Source organism: Pyrgilauda ruficollis, unplaced genomic scaffold (genome assembly GCF_017590135.1).
Source record: "Pyrgilauda ruficollis isolate IOZ18807 unplaced genomic scaffold, ASM1759013v1 scaffold48, whole genome shotgun sequence".
Classification (NCBI taxonomy): Eukaryota; Metazoa; Chordata; class Aves; order Passeriformes; family Passeridae; genus Pyrgilauda; species Pyrgilauda ruficollis.
The window spans coordinates 8,751,399-8,774,912 of record NW_024526377.1 but is presented as its reverse complement, the minus strand read 5'-3'; the positions used below and the strand labels follow the sequence as shown (position 1 = coordinate 8,774,912).

General features: G+C 39.9%; 1 protein-coding gene across 9 annotated transcripts in view; it reads left to right on the top strand.

Moving 5' to 3' along the window:
* The window catches only part of PTK2 (protein tyrosine kinase 2), a 187,765-nt gene that overhangs the window by 39,577 nt on the left and 124,674 nt on the right, over positions 1-23,514 (top strand). For 7 of the 9 annotated variants that reach the window (XM_041479492.1, XM_041479491.1, XM_041479490.1 and 4 more), the window contains exon 1: positions 19,160-19,284. In XM_041479492.1, the coding sequence (XP_041335426.1) occupies positions 19,182-19,284 (103 nt within the window). In that variant the 5' untranslated portion in view covers positions 19,160-19,181. Of the gene's footprint in view, positions 1-964; positions 992-19,159; positions 19,285-23,514 lie in introns of those variants that run through there. The other 2 variants (XM_041479493.1, XM_041479495.1) reach the window with 1 other exon arrangement.

Below are 23,514 nucleotides of genomic sequence, written 5' to 3'. Positions count from 1 at the left end.
TGTGACGATTTATTACTCAACTTTGATGTTTTCTTTAACCACTTAATGCTGCAGACCTTTTCCTTAGGTTCAGTTCAGTTTTTCCTGTCATTTATTTTACTGGTTCCCCTTTCTCACCCCTCCCGCCCCCATCCCACTTGTATTTATTTCAGTTTTCATCAACCCTGTGATGTGTGTCCCCAGTCCTTGTCCTTAAAGACTTGAGTAATTCTTTCTTTCTTGTTCTCTGTGGGTTCTAGTTTCTGTTCTGAACTCTGATGGGCACCACAGGTCCCAGTCATGATGATGTGTACTGAGATGACAATAGAAAAGTAGGCAGGAACAATATAACGACCTATAGTTTAATATAATGTCTATTTTTTTTAGTGCATAATTTTTGTATGTTCTCTTTAGATTCTGAGACAGTGGTCATTGTTTGCAGCTCAAGACAGCTGTAGCAGTTACTATAAAAATGTTCTGCAGCTGTGTCTAATGTGCCTTGGTGACAAAAATCAGTGTCCTTTCTTTTAATATTATTTCTTGTGTCCTGTGCTTATCTACTTGCAAGCTTGGCTACTTCTTCTCTAAAGATTTAGGAATAAAGAAAGCATTCTGTAGAGTCCTCTTCATTTGCAAAGACTGTCCCTGACACTTTGAGCTCTGAAGTTCTGTGGATGATGGTGAATTTTGTATGTAACGCTTCATTTGTGCGTAGTGACCTGTATTCTGCTGCTGTAATTACACTCATTGCCTTCAGTATAATCTTTGTCCTTCAGTCAGGTGAGCAGAGCATAATCCTGTTAATGAACAGGATGAGACAAGGAAAATGCTTTTGATTTGCATGTGGCATTTGTAGCAGCCAGCAAATTGCTTCAGATAATGTGCTTTATTAAACAAGTATAGCCTTGCAGAGAAATTATGAGGTCACTGCAGTTGTAGAGCTACTTTTTCTTCTTTTTCTAAATGTATTTCTTTATTGTTACAGATATTTCAAGACTTCCCTTGCCAGCAGGTAAGTTCTCTTTTTTTTCAGTTATGTGTTGATGTGACAGCAGACAGCTTTTAAGGGCTTGCTTACAATACAGTCATGCTTTTATATAATCAGAATATTGGTTCTTACTGGCACTGTCATGGTACTTAGTCATGTGGGGATCTGAGGTCAAAACAAAACCTGTTGAGGTACAGATTTTTTTTTCCATTTAAATGGTATATTTTGACAAGGGGAGGAGGTAACTGAGGTGTATTTATAGGCAGTTGTTAAATATGTGAGATAGTTAATGCTTAAAGCAACTCAGCAGAACGTGGGATACAGCTGCCAGGGGAGCAGATTAGGAGCAGCCACAAAAGGTTTTAGTGGTGGTTCAGAGGGGCAGAGTGTCACTCTAGGATGCAAAATAGAAAGATGCGGACACTGGATTTTCCAAGGTGAAAAAGAGGGAAGTTTAATTCTGACTCCAACATTTATAGATTTTTAAAAGTGACAGTGGATTGGAGGGTGAAAGTGCCACTTCTCCAATGGCACTGAACAAACTAACAGTTCATCAAATTTTTCCTTTTCTAGAAAAGAATGCAAAACAATTAATTATTTACATAAAGTCTGTGAGAAAGTTCGTTACAAGAATGTAAACATCAGAAGGTTTAGGAGAACTCAAAAGAACAGGGCAACAGCAGAGTGCAAAGAAATGAGCTTGGGGGGTTTATGGGTGGAAGGAATCTCTCCCCAGGTCATAGTGGTGAAGGTGACAGACACAGTGTTCACTTGGCTGGAGTCACAGGTGACTTGTGGCTGAGCTGCTCTATTGGACTCTTCTATCAGTGGTGTTTAAAAATTAAAAAAACCAAAACCCTAAACCTAAAAATAGACAACAAAACCCCCCCAAAACATGGACCCCACCAAAAAAACCCAACCCTGCTGATCTGATTTTTTTAAATAGCATTTTTTGTTTATTGTTTGTTACATTTGCCCTTTAAGAAGTTTTAAAATTCATGCATTCATTTGTGCTGGGGGTTGGAGTTGAGGTGCAGAGCTCAGAGTGGGGATGTCTCCTGATCCATGGCAGGTAGAATTTGTCCATCTATTCCCTGTTTGTAATGTGAATTCTGGAATCCTTACTGAAGGGCACTTTTACTCCTGACTGATCAAAGGATTGGATATTTGCTGTTAGGCCTGCTGCCTTTTATCCTTGCCCTCTGCCATAATCATTTTAGTTATGTATTCAATCTTTCATTTGTTCTTGCTGATATTAACACCTACTGTGAAGGTAGCTGCTCTTTACTGTTGGAATCAAATGGCAATTTCAGTTAAAAGCTTGATAGCTGATATGTTGTAGTAATTTCCACAAGAAATTCAGAGCAGCTTTTCTGCAAAAAAAACAAAAACCCATGTTTTCTTGAAGCAGTGAAGAGAAGTTTAAATGTGGAATTCTTATTTTAAGAATGATGTCTTTAAAATAATTTTGAATGCTGAGAGTGGTTGTGAAGCAGGCACTTATGGAAAATATTGGAAAAATAAATACCTGGTGTTTAGGTCAGGCTGACAGGAAGATAAGGATTATTGTTAGGTTTTTTTTCTGCAGCTTCAAGGACAAGGATGTGTTATGAAACTTTTTCTGAGTTAATATTTGGGACTTGAAGAGTTTGGCTGGTGGGAATCTGAGTCACAACGAGATTATTCTTTTCAGTTTGAGTCTGTGTGTGGGAATGTCCTAATTGAACTGCAAGACTCTATCTTGCAAGTACTGATAGAGGGCAGAAGTTTTCCCTGGATTTTCAAAGGATGAGCTTTTCCCATGGCATGGTAAGAGGACTTTAGGGAGGATATAAAAACTGCACACCATGGCTTACCTGTAGCAGAGATTTGGCAGTACCTCCTGGTAAGGGAACTAAGGAAACTTGTTTTGAACATACGCTTAGAATATTGTCAGAAGGGAAGGCTGGAGTCTCTCAGAGGTCTGTATTGGCCTGTGATATTACAGTATTTTTATTAATGACCATGAAAATGGACTTGATTTGTCTTTATCTGCCAGTAACACCAAGACAAAAAGAATTGCAATCACACTGGATGGTGTGATTAAAATTCAAAAGATATTTGATAAATTGGAAAAGCAGCCTGGATAAGATATATAATATAATTGAATAAAGATGAGGTTCTGCATTCTGATGGGAAGTTTTAATCATCAAAACTCATCTTTGCAATAAATAATGGTATTTTCTTATTTAGAGTTTTAAAGAAGTTTTTTCTCCTGAGTGCCACTTTCGGCAGTGAACAATAGATGTCACTAGAAATGTTCTCACTTTTGCCACCTGGTTTTAGTGCTCTTAATTTTCATCATAATATGGTATGGGGCGGGGGGGCTTTTGCAGTCTTTGAAGATTTTGCAGTAAAGAGACTGCTTCAGGTGGTGTCTTTATTGTAGTGTCTTGTTTGAGGTTGGATTATACATAAATTTGATATAGGCTGTGGTATAACAAGGTCATCCAGAACACTTATTTCACTGCAAAACCTTGTAAGGAAGGATTGTTTCTGTGCTGGAGAATGCATTAGTTGATGAGGTCGTTAGTTTGATAATTACTCAGGAGAGTTATCCTGAATTAATCTCTTTCACTGCTTTGAAGCTCATGGGTAACTCGGGTTTTCACTGCCTTGTAATTGAGGCTATGGAGATGAACATAGGGTATTTTTGGAATGTCAGCTAGGAGGGGTTTGGAGAACAATTTGCTAAAATATTATAATTTTGAAGGTGGGTAGAGAACACAGTTCTTCTGTCTATAAATGAAGTTCTCTTGCAACACAAGTGTGTTCACAGCATGCCTGGGGGCATGAGAGACTGTTTCCTCTGATAAATGCAGTTAAACTTTCTCTGTTGACACTGTTGGGATTAAAAGCAATCCCTCCTGGATTTTGTCTCATTCTGAATTTAAAACAGCTCTAGCATCTGTGTGATGTAGGTGACTTTTCCTAAGAGCTGGTCCTTTGTTCGTGATCCTGCAGTGCAAATATGTCTTCATTACCAGAATGAAGAAATAGTATGGAAGCAAGAAACTGTACCAAAGAACAAGAGGAAAATAAAGACAAATATAAGAAGCAGGCATATACTGGATTTTTGGTTTAAAATTCAATAAAACGTTATGCCAAATTGAATCTCAGGTACAGCTGTTGGTTCTCGATGACTTCTCCAGATAATATCTGGTGAGTCAAATAAAATCTTGCTGACTCCTAATATAAAGTATCGAAAAAATAATAGGAAATACATCTTTTGCCTAGGTCTTATTTTAGATATGCAGCATACTTTAGATCTGATGGGTTTGTGTTCACTTTTTGCTGTATAATGTACAATTTAGGTAAGCACCATTTGCACACTGTCATTGTTATCTTGAAATATTAAATGGTTTTGTAACTATTTTTACTTCCAAGTCCTCATTTAGGACAAAAAAAAAAAAAAGAAAAAGTTACACAATTTCAGCTCAACCTAAAGATGTTTCTGAATTAAAGGCATGTCCTCATTCAGGCTGTTGGTGTGTTTGGTCTTGCTGCTTACACAGGGCCTGCTCGTGATCCACTTAAGAAAATCAGATTCATCTCCTGACACTTTCCACAGCCTTGGAACAACCTCCTGCTTTCCCTTCCTCTTATCCACTAGGCAGGAGATGGGATGTTTAATGTTGTGCTGTGCAAAAGATCTTCCTTATCCTAAACCTACACCTGCCTGTGTGATGAACTTAAATACAGCAACCAGAATTGCCAAAGCCCCCAAAGGGCTGGGTTCTTCCTACCATGTTAAAAGACAGAAAATTAAAAATTGGTTGAGGTATTGCCAGAGTTGCAGTAGGCAAGAATTGACAGAATTGAGGTTATGCAGAATTCTTAAAATAAATGTTCACATGTATTACAGAGGGTAATAAATTATGCAAGGATTATTCATGCAGCTGAGAATAAACTCAGTAGCATGAGCAGAGAACTGTTGTTAATATCCCTGCTTAAAGGGGGGGAAAAGGTAACCAACTGTGTAGGCAGAAGTAAAAAAAGTACAAAATAGTGGCTTTTTGGTTTGTCACTTCAGTTTTAAGTAAGAATTAAATACAAGCTGCACTAAGACTGAACAGTTCTTCTCATTTTAGAATCCCTAGCATGGTGCTGAAGGGATTGCACAAGGAAACCTGTACATCTCTAAAAGCTGTACTTTCAGTAATCCCTTGGAACATCAGGGGTTTTTTTTCCTAGTAATCTTTGCAAATGTTACTAAAAATTTTGATTTTTAAGCAACAGTAAACTTAGTTTTCATATATTTGTAATGGCTTGGGTCATAATGATTTTATTTGTGTGATGAGTATGGAACTGAAAACAGTTTATGAAATATTATTGTTGTCAAGTTAGAATAACTGCCTGCATGCCCTGTATAGCTCTGAAAATGTGAGAGGACTTTTCTTTTGATGAAGGTATGGCCTGTAGCTTGAATTCTTTTCACTACCAGCAAGGCAGGTGTTATTGCTGGATTTCCAAATTCCTTATCATGAAACTGCTATTACTACTGGATGAGGTTATTGCTGACAAAGCTTAAATGTCACTTGGAAGAAGTTTCTCTTGTTACTTGTGCATTAAATCTTCCTATTTTAGAATTTTGTTGAGTAGTTTTAAAAGGTTAGTCATCTGTGCCTCATAAAATGCATTTTCCCATTGTTATATACCTCTGATATTAGGAAAAGCATTGTATTTATCCTTTGTAAACTGTCACTGTTGAATGTCTCATGTTTTTGTGTTGAAGGCTTGGGGAGGTGTCAGCTTAGACCTTGACATGAACTCTGTGTATTTGCCAACCTTTCCAGTGAAACTTTCTTGGCTTATTTTGGCTGTGCTTTTGACACTGCCCTCTTCCCTGCATTCCCATCTATATTTTATAGCTAATTGCCCACACAGGGCAAGAGAAGAAAAACATTTTAATTAGTGAGGCTGACCTGTGTAGTGATACTGAGGTGAGGTGACGAGATACGTTAAACACCTCAAGAAACTGTAAATTAGCTAAATTGTAGTGATTTTCTTTTAGAAATTTGAGCCTGACAGGCCAGACAGTTTCCAGGCCATCTCTCTGTCCATTTATTCAGTCCATAACTTCATCAATTTGTCTGTTATAGTGCTGTCATGGGAGAGAGTGTTGAAAGTCTTGCTGAAGTTAAGAGAAATGACAACTCTTCGTCTTCCAAGCTTGTATTTTAATCAAAGAAGTTCATTAGGTTGATCAGTCATGTTTTCCCTTTCATAAATCACTGCTGACTATTCTATTGTCCTCATTTGTTTAGAAATGGCTTCCAGTGTTGTTACTTCCATCACTTTGTCAGTAATGGAGTTAAGTGTGACCAGCCTCAGTCATCCAGACCCTCCCCTCTTCAAGTTCCATTTGCTTTCTTCCAGCTGTCAGGATCCTCCCCCATTTGCCAGGGCAGTCTGTGAAATGCTTTATAGTTAAGAAAACTTGCCCTGGCTGCAGAACATTGTTTTTCTGGGATTGGGTATAGGGATAGAGGAAAAAGGAGGAGAGGGGGGTAGAAGAAAAGAAGTTTCAGTATTGGAGAATTGAGAGTATGTATTAAAAAAAAAATCAGGACATAAATCAGGTTTATTGGGAATGATATGGCACCCCTGGTATCTGCTCTAGACTGATTTTATACTCAAAGAAAGTGAGATTTGATATACTGGGCACTTAATGGGACTATGACATGATTCCATAAGGAGGCAGGGAGTAAGAATCATGACAGGGAAGGTCCTTCAAGTCCTCTGTCCCGTGTCCCTGTGAATCTTAACAAGCTGGATCAATAAAGTCTGACACTTAAAAAAAATCAAAAAAATCAGCAGTTCAGCACATTCCCCTGTCATCTCCTGTAGTTCTGGCTCCCATGGTTTTGGGGACATCCACACTGCTGTGAGGATTGTTCTTGCCTTATTCCTGGGCAGTCATCTCCAAGTGGAAGCACTCCAGCAATCAAGGGTGCATCGTATGCAAATGTACCACTTGAATGTATAGTATCTAAGATATTTTTCTTTGTTTTAATTAATTTCTCATTTAGAACAAATTGGAAATTTTTATCTACTTCCTTAGAAATTGATATTTCAAATGACACCTTTAGGAATTATGCTGTTTGGAGAGATAAGGATACTTTTCCTCAGGAAAATTGTTCTTTTGCAAGTGGCAGAAAAAGGTGTGGCTGCTTCACCTTGGATAACCTGAAATATCCTGAATTACAGTTACGCAGTTCAGCTTTAAATGAAGTCAGCTGCAAATACTCTTCATTCTTTTAGATAGCGTATGTGATTTTGTTCCCAGTTTGGAAAGTTTATTTTAGCAATAATAAGATTATATTTATTTTCCTGCTGAGGATGGACAAGAAACTTGAGCCTCGGTGTCATGTGGGCACCTGGTGACAGTCCTCAGCCAGGTTTACCAGGGAGAGATTTATCAGTCTTCCATCTGAGAGGTGGCTAATTTGTCTTGTGTAGTTAAGGGTGCAAGGAGTGGGGATCATTCAGTGCTTTATTTTAAACATACTAATAGTTGTTATTCTTCTTAAAAATAAAAAAGCAAGGCAAGTTACAGAGCTTTTCGACAAACTATAAAAGAAGAAAACCTTGAGAATTCTTAGGGGTTTTTTTGTGGGGGGAAAAGGACACCTTGTACAGAAACTATTGAATCTGAACTACAGATTTTTGTTGGTACAATATCAGAGGAATTGCAGCAGAACTTAGAGCTCTGTACTACATGCTGTCAAAAAATAAATAACTTGTAGTAATGTTTTGCTTGGAACAGGATGCTTGTGTACTCTGAGAAAATGTTTACCTGTTTTGGTGTCAAAGGAATAGAGAGCAAAAATGGTTCCTTGTGGGTTCTGTGCCATTAAGTATGGGTGGATATGCAGGACCTGGCAATTCACACTCAGCTGTGGCTGAGGCATTCCCTAAATGAAGAAAGTTCTTTGCACTCTGTACAGCCACATGGACGTTCTTGGTGGCAAACTCGCTGGTGGTGGTTGTGCAGAAAGAGCTGGAGGGATTTTGCAAGGGTAATTCTAATTATGTACTTGGAGATCTGAATTAAAATGTTGTCTGGACTCTTTCAAAGTTACAAAAATGGGACATTGGGTGGTTGTACATTTTAAAAGGTTTTTTAAAGGGTTTTTGATAAGTGGTTAGGAGTTTCAGGATTGTTTTTTACTTTTGTCACAGCAGGTTTTTTTTGGTTTGTAAAAGTTTTTGTATAGGCAAGGTAGAGGATGTGTATCTGCTGAGAGTGATTGGAGAGTTCATCTATCTTCTTTTACAGGAGAAAAAACAAATCCAAGGGCAGAGCCAGGCTTGCACATGGAGCAGTGTGCTATAATCAGGGCATCAGGATATTGGGAATGAGCTTCTGCTGCTCCTTTACAGCATAAAACCTTCAGTGGCAGTCACTGAGTGTGTCTTGTTCTGGTGCAGAATTACTTAAAGAGAAGATGAAATTTGGCAAACTGAAGAGTCCAATAATCATGGTTCCTAAATATGTGTTCTTAAGTCTGTTCCGCTGATGCTCATGACGCATTCATTGTTTTTATACAACTGTTCCACAGAAAGTGCAGCTTCTGTGAATTTCTGTAACCCCTTGCTGTAGTGTTGGAGTGTGTTACTACCCAGGGTCTTCACAGCAACAGCTATGGAGTAAAGGAAGGGTGGGGATAACAGTGTGACTGAAAGAAAGAATCTCAATATCAAGCTGGATCTTGTGTAGTTGGCTTATACAAAATGTTAGTTATTAGTGTGTGTCTTGTTCTGCAAGACCTGGGCTGGGAGTGGCTTGGGATCTTCTCCCAAAATACACACGAGCTTGTTTGAAGAGGAACATCACTGACTACAGTGAACCAAGAGGAAAAACATTGCATGGTGAACTTTAATCAACTATTTTGTTCTAAGTAACACCTAAAATTACCATAAATAAAGGGTTCTATGATCTTTCCTTTAGTTTATTTTTACATCCTTAATGTATAGTTTGAACACTCTCCTTGTGCCTTTAGCTTGTAACTTGTGCTGGTTTTGTTTGCACAGCAAAGACTGGGAAAAGGAAGTAAGAAAAAAAATTGATACCTATGGCTCCCCCTCTTCCCTTTTTTATTTCCAGAGGAAAATATTAAATTTATTATTTAAAATAGGAACATATTTAAGAAAATATCCCATCACCTTATGATACCACTAATTTGAATATGAAAAACTGCAAAAATTCTTTTGTCAGGTATAAAACTGATGTTCTTCAGGTTTTCATATGGAAGGGTCAAACTTAACAACAACAAAATCTCTTCTTGTAGTAAGTACATTTTTTCCTCAGGACTTTACTCTGAGGAAGGGTCAGGATAACAGAAGAGGGCTATTAAATGCCTGTGCTTCCATTTAGTGGGCTGGAATTACCCTTGAGATGGATGAGAAACTTCTTAAGAAATTCTTACATTATTTAACACTGGCACAAAGATGTTTTTCAGATTATATCTTTGTGCACTAATTATTCCTTTAATAAGATCTTTAAAGTTTTTGGTTATTGTCCATTCAGATGACTTACTGGAATGGTTTCAATGGTTCGATTTTTTTTTTCCCATAACAATCGGGGAGAATTATGTGTGATAACTCTTTTTGTGAAAGGTTTAATACAGAGAAATACTGGAACTGTGTTTCCAGGATTAATAGACTTTATGTTGTGATTCACATTGTCTTTAGATGTCTCAGTGAAGCCAGTTTTCATGGATTTGAAGAGCAGCTGAACTAGTATCTCTGATCTCCACTACAAATCTCTGTGGTGACCAGTGACAGGACCCAAGGGAATGGCCTGAAACTGTGTCAGGGGAGGTTTAGGTTGGATATTAGGAAAAGGTTCTTCAGCCAGAGGGTGGTTGGGGACTGGAACAGATTCCTCAGGGAAGTGGTCACAGCACCACTCCTGACAGTCCAGGAGTGTTTGGACAACTCTCTCAGGCACGTATGTTTAAATTCCATTTTTAATTAACAGCTATTGAAATATTTAAGTCTGGGTTGTCCTGTACTGGGCCAAGAGTTGGACTCCATGATCCTTGTGGGTCCCTTCCATCTCAGGGCATTTTATGGTACTGAGGAAAGGTTAGACTGCTACTAAGGTTTTTAGTCCCAGTAAAAAATTATTGATCAGCACTAAAATTCCTGCTGACCATTCCCTGGGCATCTACATGCCCTCCAAGAGGTGAAGTAAAAGGTATTATTGAAACTTGAGGCTTTGCAATAAAGAATGGTGAAGGAGCCGAATGAGCCAGTGAGGTGTTAGAGGTAGTCGCTACCACTGAGCTTCTGGAAACATCAGTAACATAATTACTGAGATTTTTATATAGAACTTCTAAAAATAGAGTATTAAATAGAAATTTTAAGGACAGTGATCAGGCTTTGTCTAATGACTTCACAATTTGAGAGGGGAAGGAATTCTGTCCTACCCCAAGGCAGATGTGACTTAAGTCATTCCTCGAACATATTTAACCTATTAAGATGTCAGTTTCACATCTTCTGCATTTAAAAAGTTCTTGCTATGCATTTATTTCAGGATCCTTGAACTTTCCTACTCCCAGTTTATGACGTTTCTTCTTCATGTCTGTGTGGCAGGACAAGGTTTCTATTCTTCCTCTGTTTATGCAGTCACTGATATTTCTTTGTTCTGGACTCATGTTCACTTAAAAGCTTGAGTACTGATTCTTGAAATGCATCAAATGGGATTGTGCAGAGCAGTACCAGAGGTTTTTTGGAAGCTGTGCTCTGCAGCTCTGAACTGTGCGAGAGATGAGCTCTTGGCCCTGTCAGAGGCTGTTACATGCTGGCAGTTCTGGCCCTGTGATGTTTGGTAAAGTAGGTCATTCAGGCTGCCATCACAAAGGAGTTTTTTTTGGCTTTTTGATCTTTTGTTTACCATCTGAAGACATAGGATGCTTATTTAACATTGCTTTTTCAGATCTGAAGAAGGGCTGTGCCCAAACATCTTTCCCAGCTGTATCAGTTGGTTTTGTACATCTTGGTCTTGCCTATTTTCATTTTTATATCAGCATTCTTGCACATCTGTTTCCAGATTCATCAAATCCTTTTGTCTTGAAGTTGTCAAGTCACTGGGTAAATCTTACTATACTTAAAGCTCAGCTGAGTTTGGAGCTACAGAGCAGAGGTTGCATTGGTCTGCTCATCAGTTTACTGCTGTGAAAGGATGCAGAGAGGGGATATGTGCTGCCTTTGACACAATGAGTGCTGCTCCATCCTGTAACAGCTGATTACCTCCACTAACTTGAGCTGCATTTGGTGGTGAGCTCCTGGAAGCCTTTCTTAAAATGAAGCAATAAGTTCTTGTGTTTCTGAGCTCTTTGACACCACTCTGCAGGCATTTTCCTAGGTAAACAAAACTTGTTCAGCAGAACTGTGTAGTCTTGTGTAATTGGAGGAGCAAATGAGGCTATTTAAGGTGGTGGATTTTACGTTGAATAAAAGATTTTGTGTTAGCTGAGGATGACCTTTGATTCCCTGTAGCAGCATAAAATGACTGCCTGAGGAGCTGTTCCTTGGAAGTTTATTGCTGGTCTCAAGAAGCAGCAATGTAACAGAAAGTTCCTGAAAAGTGAAGATCCCTTCTTGGTACAAAATAGGAAGAGGGGTTGATTAAAGTAAATAGGAATTGAATTTTCTGTGGCTTAGAGGCTTAGCTACACCTGGCCTCTACTGGAGGTTCTCTTCAGCAAAGCATCGAACTATGTTTTGGAATTTTTCAATCCAAATTTTGCTAATTACAGAGAGGAAGGGGGATTTATGCCTATTTAACAATATTTTCTTATTTTTTAAAATATGCTTTTCTTCGCTTGATAGCTCAGGCACTGAATTTGCTTGGTAATATAGCAGCATTAATGTTTGTGTTATAAAACTTTAAAAAGATGTTCTGCAAGAATTAAAAATTAATATTTAATTTTCTGCTTTCTTAGACTTGAAGGGTATCAGCATTGGCTTGTTGATTTATTCTGTAACTCTGGAATTTTAAACTTAAATAGCTCTTTTTTTTAGCCTATAAGAGTTTGTTTTTGTATAAGGGATTTTATGCTATGCTCATCCTTCACTAAGAAATACAATATGAACTGCTCCACCAATGTGTTTTCATACATAAATGGAAAAATACTGTATTATTGTGAGGTCATGGATTGCTGTTTTATTCAGTTTGTAATTGCATTTAATAGCATAGGAGTCTGAGGAGTTGCTGATGTGATATCTGTGGTTTATGTAACATTGGGAGTCAGGTTCAACTTTTTTCTAAAAAGATGTTTACAACTAAAAGGGATTTGATGAGCTGTTGTTTTAGCTTTGTATTTGGCATCTGGAGGAGAAGCAGGACAAGGAAGACACATCCAGGTGACACCATTTCTGATAAATAACTGGGCCCTACGTGGCTGCACAGCTTTCTTTCTTTCTTTATTGTTTAATTGCTTCTTAGATAGATGAGAGAGAAATCAGCAGATACAACGAGACGCTGAAGAGATTTGCTGACCCAGAAGCAACTTCATTTTCTTATATCCTCCTTAGAAGATGTAGCTAATTATTTCTGGGTTTCCCTTGAATTGATAAAGGTGGATTTTAAGAAACTGTAAGGTCAACTGATCCACTCATGGATCCCCTCCACTGAACAAAAGTAATCCTCACAGAATGCAATTCCTTTAAACACCATCAAAGGGCTGGGGTCCTTCCCCTTCAGATCCCTTCTGCTGTGTTCACCTTATAAATGGAAGGGTTTTGCCATAAAAATGGGAAGTTTTATAAGGTCAGGGAAGGTTCTGGTGACCATTTGGATTGCTTTGTCTCACTCCTTCTCCAGTCATCCCACACTGGAGGCTGAAGATAGGCAATGCAAACTGATAAGTGCAATGAATCTGTCACAGACCAAAACAATCAGATTTTATTTTGCAATAAAATAAGGAATTGTATGCATGGGATTCACTTCTCTTTTTTTTCACCTCTTCTCTCCAGGTGTCCATGAAGCAGATTTTAGCTCTAAGCAAGGGAATGGTGAATTAACTTCTCAAACATGTCCTGAGGATAGAAGTGGTTTTGTTGGGTGGATTTTTTTGTAAATAGCCTAGAACAAGAAGAAGCAGAGATTTTGAATCAGTGTCCAAAGGAAGGAGTAATTTTCAACCTTTTTCAGCTTTCATGTCATTGACTTTATCCTTCTCTACAGTAAAGCCTTCAAAAAGTAAATGGAAGGAAGTGGGAGAAGATGAGCAGCTTAGTCCACCCACAAGGAAATCTGCTACAACTTTCATGCCTGAAGACTAATACATCCCATATGGGTTTAAAAAATGGCTAGTCTTTATTTATGGAATAATAAAAATAAAGTTAACTCAGTGTCCCTTTTAACATCTTGTTGTCTTAACAGCATAGCCTGGGAGGCTGCACTGCTGCCTGCTCTGCTGCACAGCATCACAGGATCCCTTGGGAAGGGGAGGTGTGGGAAACCTCATTAACACTGAATTCCTCCTGCTCTCTCCCAACACCCTGATCTGTCTTGCTCCCCCTCTCACTACTACCAATAGGTTAAGATTTGAAAAGAAAACCAGTGAATTCTGTCAACTACTATTTTAAAATGTAGCTCAAATGATCATAAAGCTAAACAGGTGACCGTGGTTCAGAAAGTCACAAAGTGTTGGTTTAAAACTCTGTACTTCTTGGGAATACCCAAGATTATCCTACAATTAAGCTGATCAAAAGGAGAAATATAACAGTAAATTCAGTATTGGACTGACTTTTTGCCAGAAGAATATCTTAAGCAGAGATCCTCAGGAGTTTATATTCTAGAATGAGTTCATGTAAGTCTTTCTTCAGGAGAAAAATGGCCTAATGTAGTCTGGAGCATGGAATTAGAGTTTGCTCATATTGCAAAGTCTAAAATGAATTCACAGAGGTGATGCTGCTTCTCAGTTGTGCTGAATCATTTCTGTTGAAAGCTGGGCTTGGATTTTGACACTTAAAGTAAAATATCATTTTTCTTTCAGTTCTGCCTGTCAGAATACTCAGAATTAAATAAGAAAGACCATCTCTGGTGGCGGGATAATGACAACGGAACTTCTCAGTCTTTAGAGACCCTTAGAGGTCCTGGAGCCCATCACCCTGTTCTCCTGTGTGCCCTTTGGCAAAGGGTGTTGAGGAGGAAACTGAGCTAGAGAAGGTGTGGGTGGAGTGGAAAGGAGCTGCCTGGGGCAAGGATGATAGATTTAGAGACCAGGTTATCCAAGGCAGATTTCCAAAACAGCCGTAGCAAACCTGAGTTTGGAGTAAGGCAGAGATCAGGAGTTGTCATTTTGGATTTGTTATAATTACAGTGCACCATTTTTCAGTAGTTCCTGTGAGCAGAGATGATGTTTGACTTTGGCTAGGAGTAAACTTAGGGTAGGGTAATATTTTCCACTTTTATTTAAATAATGCATACACCCAAAGAATAATTAGAATATTTAGAAGAAACTCACACAAAGAACTAACTTGAGGGAATGAAGATGAATGAAGATTACAGTGCAGTTACAGTGTCTGGACAGCATGTTTGGGGAATTCTGCATGAATAATAGCATGGAAAAACAAATTAATTCAGATGCAGAAGATTGTCACTTGATCAATAAACATGTTTTAATTTTTAGAACATTTATCACTCTCAGCTTTACGGGCTGCAGTTGTCATGGTAGAAAGCATTTGTGGCTTTACCAAAAATATCTTTCACTTATTCTGAGGGTAAACTTTGTTTGAAAACCTTCTTTATTAGCTAGATGAACTCTTCTTCCATCTCCTACAGGAATATGCAGATCTCCTTCAAAACATTGCCTTCATTCTTCAGCTTGTAGTAATTACTAGAGTGATAAACAGTAGCCCATGAAGTGGCTAAGATATGAACTGTTGAATCTAAAATAATAATAATAAGCATCACCACTGTCATCACAGAACAGTTTAAGTTGGTTGGAAGGGACCTTCAAGATCAGCTACTTCCCACCCCCATTATGGACACAGTCACTTTATACCAGACCAGGTTGCTCAAATCTCCATCCAACCTGGCTTTTGAGCACTTACAGGGGTGGGGCATCCCTGATTTCTCTGGATGTGTCTCACCATCCTCATAAAAGAATATCTTCCTAATACTTAATTTATGTACATATTCTTTCAGTTCAAACCCATTCCTCCTTTTCCTATCACCATGTGTCCTTGTTAAAAGTCCCTCTCCAGGCACTGGAAGGGGCTCCAAGGCCTCCCTGGAGCCTTCTCTAGGCTGAGCATTCTCCACTCTCTCCTGTCTCCCAAGCAGGGGTGCCTCCAGCCCTAATGCTGATGTCATGGCTGTGCTCTGGGCTGTAGCTCTTCATTTTTGTTCTAACAAGTGAATGGGCTGCTCTTTTCTCCCTTGGAGGAGATCTCTGTTGCTATTCTGTTCATCTGGTGGCTGAGGTGTTGCAGGAGAGGAACTGAAGAGCAAATTTCTGTTCTGATCTCCAACACTACCCTGGTGCCAATCTGTCTTGTTTTCTTCACAGTTTCCAAATCCTGAGTTCAGTTTCATTTCTCAGCGCAGTGGAACTTGGACAAGTATTCCCTGTTTGGTTCTCTCCTGGTCCCCTTCTAACAATGCTCCAACTTGCCAGCCAGTTTGATTAAAATTTGATGAACAGAGATATTAACTGATGTGAAAAAAATTAGTTGAATAGCAGAGAGTTCCTAATAACGCCATTTACTGAGGGAGAAGCTGGGATCAGTTCTGTGCTGATGAGATCTCTCGGACACCCCCAGGAGCTCTGGCTCTGGACATGACCATGGAGAAAGCCAAGGTTTGCCAGTTTGTCTGATGGGCCTGATCTTTGTTTTTGTTTGGATAAGCTTGAGTGGAGAAAATTAGACAACCTTTTATATATCTCACAATTGTAAAAAACAAAACCTTGTTGTTTGACCCTTTGTTCCCCAGAGATTTTTGATTTTTGAAGGTGACATCAATAGGAGGCAGGCTCAGCACCAAAAGGAAAATTTAAAAAACTAAATAACGCGATAAAATTTAAGAAATGCTTCTGACTTTTTCCCTCCCCTCTTGCTTTCCAAAAGCTGATACTGATAATCAGTAGTCTTTAAAAGCAGGCTGAAATTGAGCAACCAAAATCATAGTCATAGCAGAAAAGTCTTAACTTGAATTTCCTTGGGGCAGAATGCCATTTCTTAGCTGACCTTGGCCTGTCTGTTGTTATTGGGGTAGTCTGAGCTTTTTTTCTGGTTAGAATGTGTGCTAAGGAAAATGGCCAGTGCTTCTGCATATTCTTAGTAAAAGCTTATGAATTCTTCTTTCTGTAATAAATACGTTTTTAGGTTTTTCTTTGATAGCTGTTATCATCATTGCTTACACAGAGACTACTACACACATACTATCAGTGTGTGTCAGCAAATGCATCTTGCACAACAACAACCAAGGCTCCTGTTCCACAGCCCTAATTTCTGACAGATCTTTCTTACCTCAGTAAATGGTGTAATCTGATTGGCATTGCTTAAAACAGATTACTTTACATAAATGCTACTCAGATACCTACTTGATGAGTATTTATAAAATGTTGTACATATTCAGTATACTCTGTATACTGGAGATGTATTTAACTTCTCAAGTTTGTGGGTTTTTTTACTTTGTGCCTTGTCTGCTGCTGTTCATCCCTGCCTGCCTTCCTCCCTGCAGCCTAGAATTTTGGGGTTTATTTGAAAGAAGAGAATGAGCATATGTCCACTGTGTACTTCTTATAATAACAAATAGATATTAAGTATTTTTTTAAAAGCATCAAGGAAGCACTTAAGTGAAAAAATACATATTCAGGGTGTAAAATGTTAGACAGCTTCTAAAATTGAATTTAAAAAATTGTCATGTTATGAATTACTTAGTTTTCACCTTTATTTTGTAGTCTAATATAAAAACAAGAAGGTATGTCCTTGAGAAGGGTGAATATAATACTGGTATTATATGAGCAGGCTGTATCTCTTGACACTTGGATTGATAATCTGTATTAGCCTCATCTGTTAAAAGTGTAAAGAATACAGAGTCCACACACTCTGTTTATTAAAACTCTCCTCGACAATGCGCTTACCAGTTGATATTTAAAGGGTTTTGTTTTCATAAATAAAATTTAGTTTAGACCTTCCCCTTTTTACTTCTTGATATTTTTTTATCTGCTTTTCTGGAAAACATTTTCTTTTTATGGAAGAAACACATTTTTAAAAATATATTTTACACCCTAGAGCACAGATCAAACCAATTTAAGGAAAACTGAAGAACTATCTGCAGTTTCCTTTTTCGAAGGAAACAAGTCTGACTTGCTCAAGGTCACCAAGGAAGCCCATGGCAGAGCTGGATGTGTAGCAACAGCTACAGAGTGAACCAGAGAGGCACTGTCTGTGCCCCTTCTGTACCCACACCACTATAATAATTGGGGTTTAAATATTTACTGTAGCATGTTTTGCTTTGTTGTTGAAGGTAAATATAATCGACCTTGTCGCTAGAAGTGTTTGTCTGTCTGTGTAGCACTGAGGGGCTTGGAAAACTTTGTGGTGGGGGGAGGAAGGCACCCAGGCATGTCTTCAGTTCCCTTTGGCTTTCTTCAGCCCCAGAAAGAGCTTTGTGCCTGAGCAGTGATGCAGAACATCTGATGGGCCTGGTTGTGGCCTAATCTCTCTCCCTTTTTTTTTTTTTTCCGTGAATATTTTTTCTCATTTAAATGGAGAAACAGACAATAGTTAAATGCAGTTGCTACTTCCTTTCTTCTTTTTTTTTTTTTTTTTATCAAGAATTTTGACATACACCACTAATTCTGCAAGGCCAGTCAGTATATTGAGAAATGAGATGGCAGTAAAGAATGGTAATTAAACATGTGCTGTAGACGAGTGCATGCTGCTACAAGTAGGCAGATAGGTTAAGTTGAAGGCTGCTGGCTTTAGATTAATTCCCTTTTGGTTCTAGTCTTGGATAAGCCTTACGCCTTACTGCTGAGGGCTGGGAGTGAGAAGAGATTACTGGGGAATATATAAAGAGCTTTAATGATAAGTGTGAATCTTGTTCCTCTTGATTTTAATAAGTGTTCTGGCTGAATCAGTTATTTATAATTTTTGTGCAATACTTTGCTGTAAAATGGATATTGGCTTTATTTCCATATACACATTCTGCCTGGTTGTGTGATTATTATAAACATCGGCTTTTGCAGTATTTATACTCACCATTTTAAAACAAAACTGTTTGTAAGCAGTTTTGGTGTTAGGTGCTACAAAGTTAAGAAGAAACAAAGGCCGTTCACCATCTGGGGTGGATGTTTGAGGTGACCTTTGCCTTCTGATGAGAAGTCAATAAAGAAGCCCCGGGTTTAGAGGGGGCTGGATGTGGCACTAGGGACTGGCGTGGGCTGCTGTATTCATTCTTTAGGGCCAAGCAGCACTGCCAGGCTTGTTCCATCCATAATCTCGTGGAGTGATGCAAGTGCTGATGTGACCCCAATTCCTGCTGAACTTTGGGGAAGTTCTCCAGCGTTTCTAGGGAAGTTCCCCTGCGCTTAGAGCGAAGTTTTGCTTTTAGGATGCCTGGCGCTTGTGTCGGTAAGCGGACACAGCAAATGTTAAAAGCGATGGCAAAAAGCGGGTGCGGCAGGGAAGGGGCGGTGCGGGGCAGCCGGGAACGGGAACATCAGCGGCGGCGAAGCGAGGCCGGTCCGCAGCCGGGCCGGGCGGCATTTCCAGCGCTCTGGCTTTGCACAGAGGGTGAACCGGAGACGGCCGGGCGCTGGCAGCAGACGGGGATTAGCATATTAATGGGAGCCGGGTAATCGCCTCCCGCCCCTGCCCGCCCTCCTCCGCAGGGCTCACTCCGCCTCGGCACCGCTCCCGGGAAGGAGGAGGACGAGGAGGTGGATGATGCTCCGGGGCGGGGGGAGATGAGGCAGCGGCGCGGCTTCCCCGCAGCGGAGCGCGCTGCAGCCCCGGGCGGGCCGGGGGACCGCGCTCCCCCCGCAGCCAGGTGAAGGCGCACCGCCCCGGGGAGGGCCGGGGCTCCCTCCTCTCCCCGGGATCCGGCACGTCCAGGCGGCTCCAGCCTCCCCCCGCAGGAGCCCGGAGCGCTGAATCGGGACATTGTGTGCCGGAGCTGGCCGGCATCGAGCACGCTCTGTGTATGTGGCTGCTGGAGGTGGCCGGGCAGCAGCCCCCGAGGCGGGCAGGTGCGGGCTGCATGGAGAAAAGCGGCTGCAGCCCATTCCCCATGTGCTGGGCTAAAGGTACTCCGACCTTTTATTTATATATAAGTGTGTGTGTATGTGTGTATATATATATATATCTGTATGCATTTCTCTCTCCCTCTTAACGTTTTACCACCTGTGGTTCTGTGGTTTTTTTCCTATCAAAGCCAACCTAGAAAATAAATATTCTGGTCATGCGCTTGCAGTGCGGAGCTGCCCCTCCGCAGGAGCTGCTTCACCTGACAGCTGGGATGCTTCGGGTTTTGTGGGATTTTTTTCTCCCTCTGCCTTTAAGAATGATTTGAAATGAAAAGAGCGCTTGAGCTGTTTGGTTTGTACTTGCACTGATGTGATGATCTGACGGCTTTGTTTGTGATCTTTGTATGTTTGAAGCCGCTGCGAGGGTGATTCTGCTTTCACTCACCTTTTAGAAGAAGTAGTTTTTAAGTGTCTGATCCTGATCGTAGGGAGCGAAGACTCGCTTGTTTTTACTTGGTGTCTCTGAGTTTGCCACCCCTATTATCCACCCCCAAACTGAGACAATAAGTAGCCACAGACCTTGAATTTATTACAGTGAGGCAGTTGGACTTGAAATTGAGGCTTAACAATAGTTAGATGGACTTGGGAAGCTCATTCACGTGATAATCTGAATTTGCACCCCAAGACATTAATATTTACCGTATTATCATCTGGACGTTATTTGTATATTGGAGTTGTGGATGTGACTTTACGGGGATTAAGGTGGAAATTCTGTTAGTAGCTAAAGAATCAAATCTTCCTTAGATGGAAAACAACAGTAAAAAGTTGAATGTTGCTGGTTGTAAGCATAACCTTCCTCGTGCTTGCTTTCATTTCAATGTACTTTCTTTTTTGGAAGAGAAACTGGCAGTGAAGTATTGCGTCACCGTAATCTTGGATCACGGACAGCCAGTTACTTCAGAAGTGCAGGGCAAACGTATCTGAACTAAGGATTCGACAGGCATAGCTGCCCGTTAGTTGCTTGAAAAAAAACATTAAATTAATTTACAATTTTTATTGTCTAGTAATTAGGAGGACACACGAAGAAGTATTTAACACTTTGTCTTGCCTGCTTTCTGCACCTTTCAGAAATATTCAGGCTAAACTAGTCTCCTTGACACAACATTGACATGTTATACCACATAGGGTAGAATCGCCTTAGAAATGGGAGAAGTGGAACGCCACACCCTCGTTTCATGAAGTACAGAACCTGTCAGCTCACTGGGGAATAATATTTAGTAAACAATGAGTAACGGTAGCTGGAAACAAAGCTAATACAGAGTGTCCTTTGCTTTTAGTAAAACTTGTTTACCGTGAAGAGGGTAACAGCAATGCCAGATCTGTGTGTCATACATTGGGTAACAGAAGTATTAGATGAAATTGGGATTCATCTCCTTGGACTATTGTGAGAGTCAGGATGAAGGTACCTCCCAGAAAGTAACTTTTGAAAGTAGGGAAGTATATTCTGAAAGCAAAAGCAAGCTTTTGCCATCTGCTGTCCAGGCTGCTTAGTATTGAGGTATCAATTTCTCCCACACTACTCCAGTCCCAGAGGATGCCCCAGCAGGGCCGGGGATGGCTGCAGTGGGCTGTGATAAAAGGTATTGATTCCCCCCCACCCATTCCAGCAACTGAAATGAATGAAAAATGATCCCACCTCTTCCTCTGGTCATCTGTGTTCTCAGAACATGACTTCAGGGAAGACTGCATGTCCATCCCCTCTGCCCCAAAATCTGGAGAGCAGCCCTGTAATCTCTTGTTATTCCTGTTGGGGGGAGAAGGGGGACACCAGGGGTTGCATAAGAGGACAAAGGCACCAGGATCTTCACAGCTGCCAGTTGTGATGATTTCTAGAAAAAGCTTCATCACAGCCTCCCAAAAAAATAGGACAGATGAGAAATAGCTTGAGCTATATTTGTCATTGAATGGTGGCCATGCCTTAGTCGATGATTACTTTGTGTACTGTTCACCGGCTTAACCTTAGGGAAATGAGAGGGATCTGGCCTACTTTGATAAGGGCTGTGAGATATCTGCAGTCCAAGAAAGGTAATATATTAATGAGAGAACCATTTAGTTCTGATGTCTTTATTCTGCCTCTTTGGTTTTTCTGTTACAGCGTCAGGTTACCTGTAGCAAAAACTGATAAAACTTTTAAGTATTTTATAATGTCTTAAAATGGGATCTTGATGTGTGTGTTTTATTATCCATAACTTACTTTCTAAGTGCTCAGTTCGCTTTTGAATGGGACAGATTGAGCTTTCGTTCTGCCAGGTGTGATCTCAGCAAATGTTTGTTTTTTGAAAAGGCTTTGAAATGTTTCAGTGAGTCTGTGCTCATACAGAGGTTCCACTTTTTTTAGCGTTCCTAAATCTGAAATCGTCAAATCTTCTTAGCGATAGCGTGGGATGACCTAATTGCAGCCAATTCTGTGGCTCTGTCTGTAAGACTGCTACAGAGAATAAGATATTTGCTTGCTTTAGAAAGTACTTGTGTAAATGTGTGGTGTTGTTTTTTTGCCTCCTCTCCACATTTAATCTAAGTAGTGTTACTGAATTGAATATTTCAGTCTGGATCTGCACATTCCAGATTTGAGGGTATTCCGATGGGTGAATGAAGAGAAAGTGTGTACTCTGTTGCTGGCATATTTCTTCTCAGTAAATCTGTATTACTGTAGTCAGGATAGGAGTAAGACATTTTTGGCTGCTTCCTCCCTCTCATTAAGTAATTTGAAACTTAAAATGTCAGGTCTTGTGGACTAATCATCCTGAAGCTCAGTTACAACTTCGGGGGGATGCTGAAGTGCCTGTCTTGATCCCTGAGCAGTCGCCACTCCTTTCCCAGCTAAGTGCTGAAACTTTGTGCTGGTATCATACAGGGTTGTTTCCTTTCTACCTCTAACAGCAGACTAGAAAGTAGTCATGGATCATTAAAGACTTTTCACTAACATCTCTGAAATTTGTTAAGATCATTAATAGCATAAGGTATTACACTTCGACCTAGATACTTTTGCTGGTGAACTTTTTTCTTGTGTTTCCTGTGAATTCCTGCCATTTTAACCTTACACAATAACTGAGTGAAAGCAGTGCAAACGTGACAGCCAAGGGTAGTTGGGCGGCTCTGCTATAGGTCTGTGAATTATCCACTCCAAGGAGGAGGAAGTTTCTTGAATGTCTTCCAGAAGAGCTCTGTTTAGTCATTTATGAACAATTAATTGATGTAATTCAATGTGTGCCATGTGAGTTGTTACTGCAGGGTGATCACAGTCCTTGAACTCAGCCATTCAAACATACATGGAAAGTCTGTACTGGCTTAAAATAATTGAGCCAAATTCAGTCAAAAACCTGGTGTTGGTTAAAAGAAATATTAAAAATTTTAACCTGTGTTGTGAAATGTATTTAATCTGCTGGGAGAGACTTTTTCCCTATCGCAAATGTTGCAATCTTTTTTTAAAGAGAGAAGCAGTTCCAAGTTAAATGTTGTGGGTTTGTTTTTTGGTGAGCCCTGCTGATTGAGGGGGTGTGTTCAGATGGGACCTGCTGGTCATGTGTTGAATATAAGCAAGACAGTTGGATGCACAAGGGAGGAGAGCAGAGCTGTTTCTCCTTCATCTCCATGTCATAAATCTCTGTTTTGCTGACAGAGTGATAACATTCAGTCCAACAGGCCCTTTAGGTTTTTAGGTGATAGGTGATCACTAAGAGGGACACAGTCGTAGAAAATGGAGTAAGGGAAGTGCTGTGAAGGTTGTAGGCAGGTAAATAATCTCTAAAGGAAGAGATCCTGCTTCTTTGATGCAGATATTGTATATGTAACATGGAAATTAATTGTTCTTGTGCACAGAAAGGGAAAAAGCCATTCTGTTTGTGTGAGCATTCTGCTGCATCTTCTCAGTGAGCTTTGGTTGAAGTGACTGGAGGGAAGCACCTGTTCTTGCATTTTTTCTTTGCTCTGTAGGTGTAGTTTAGGGGTGACATTAGGTGCTTTTCCCTTGATGTCTGAGGGGAAAACAACTGGGAAAAGTCTGCTCTGTCATTTGACAGTCTGTTGTTCACTAACCACGTGGGTTACATTGGCCATTTCTTTCTGGATGGTAATTTTGCCTAAACTTTATTTAAACTTAGTAATAACTTTGTAGCTTCTTGAGCTTTGAGACTTGCAAACCATGAAAAGTATCTCTTCAATTCCTGTGTTTTTTGGGAGGTTTTTGTAGAAAGAAGAAAACTAACATTAATCTCACCAAACCACTAATTT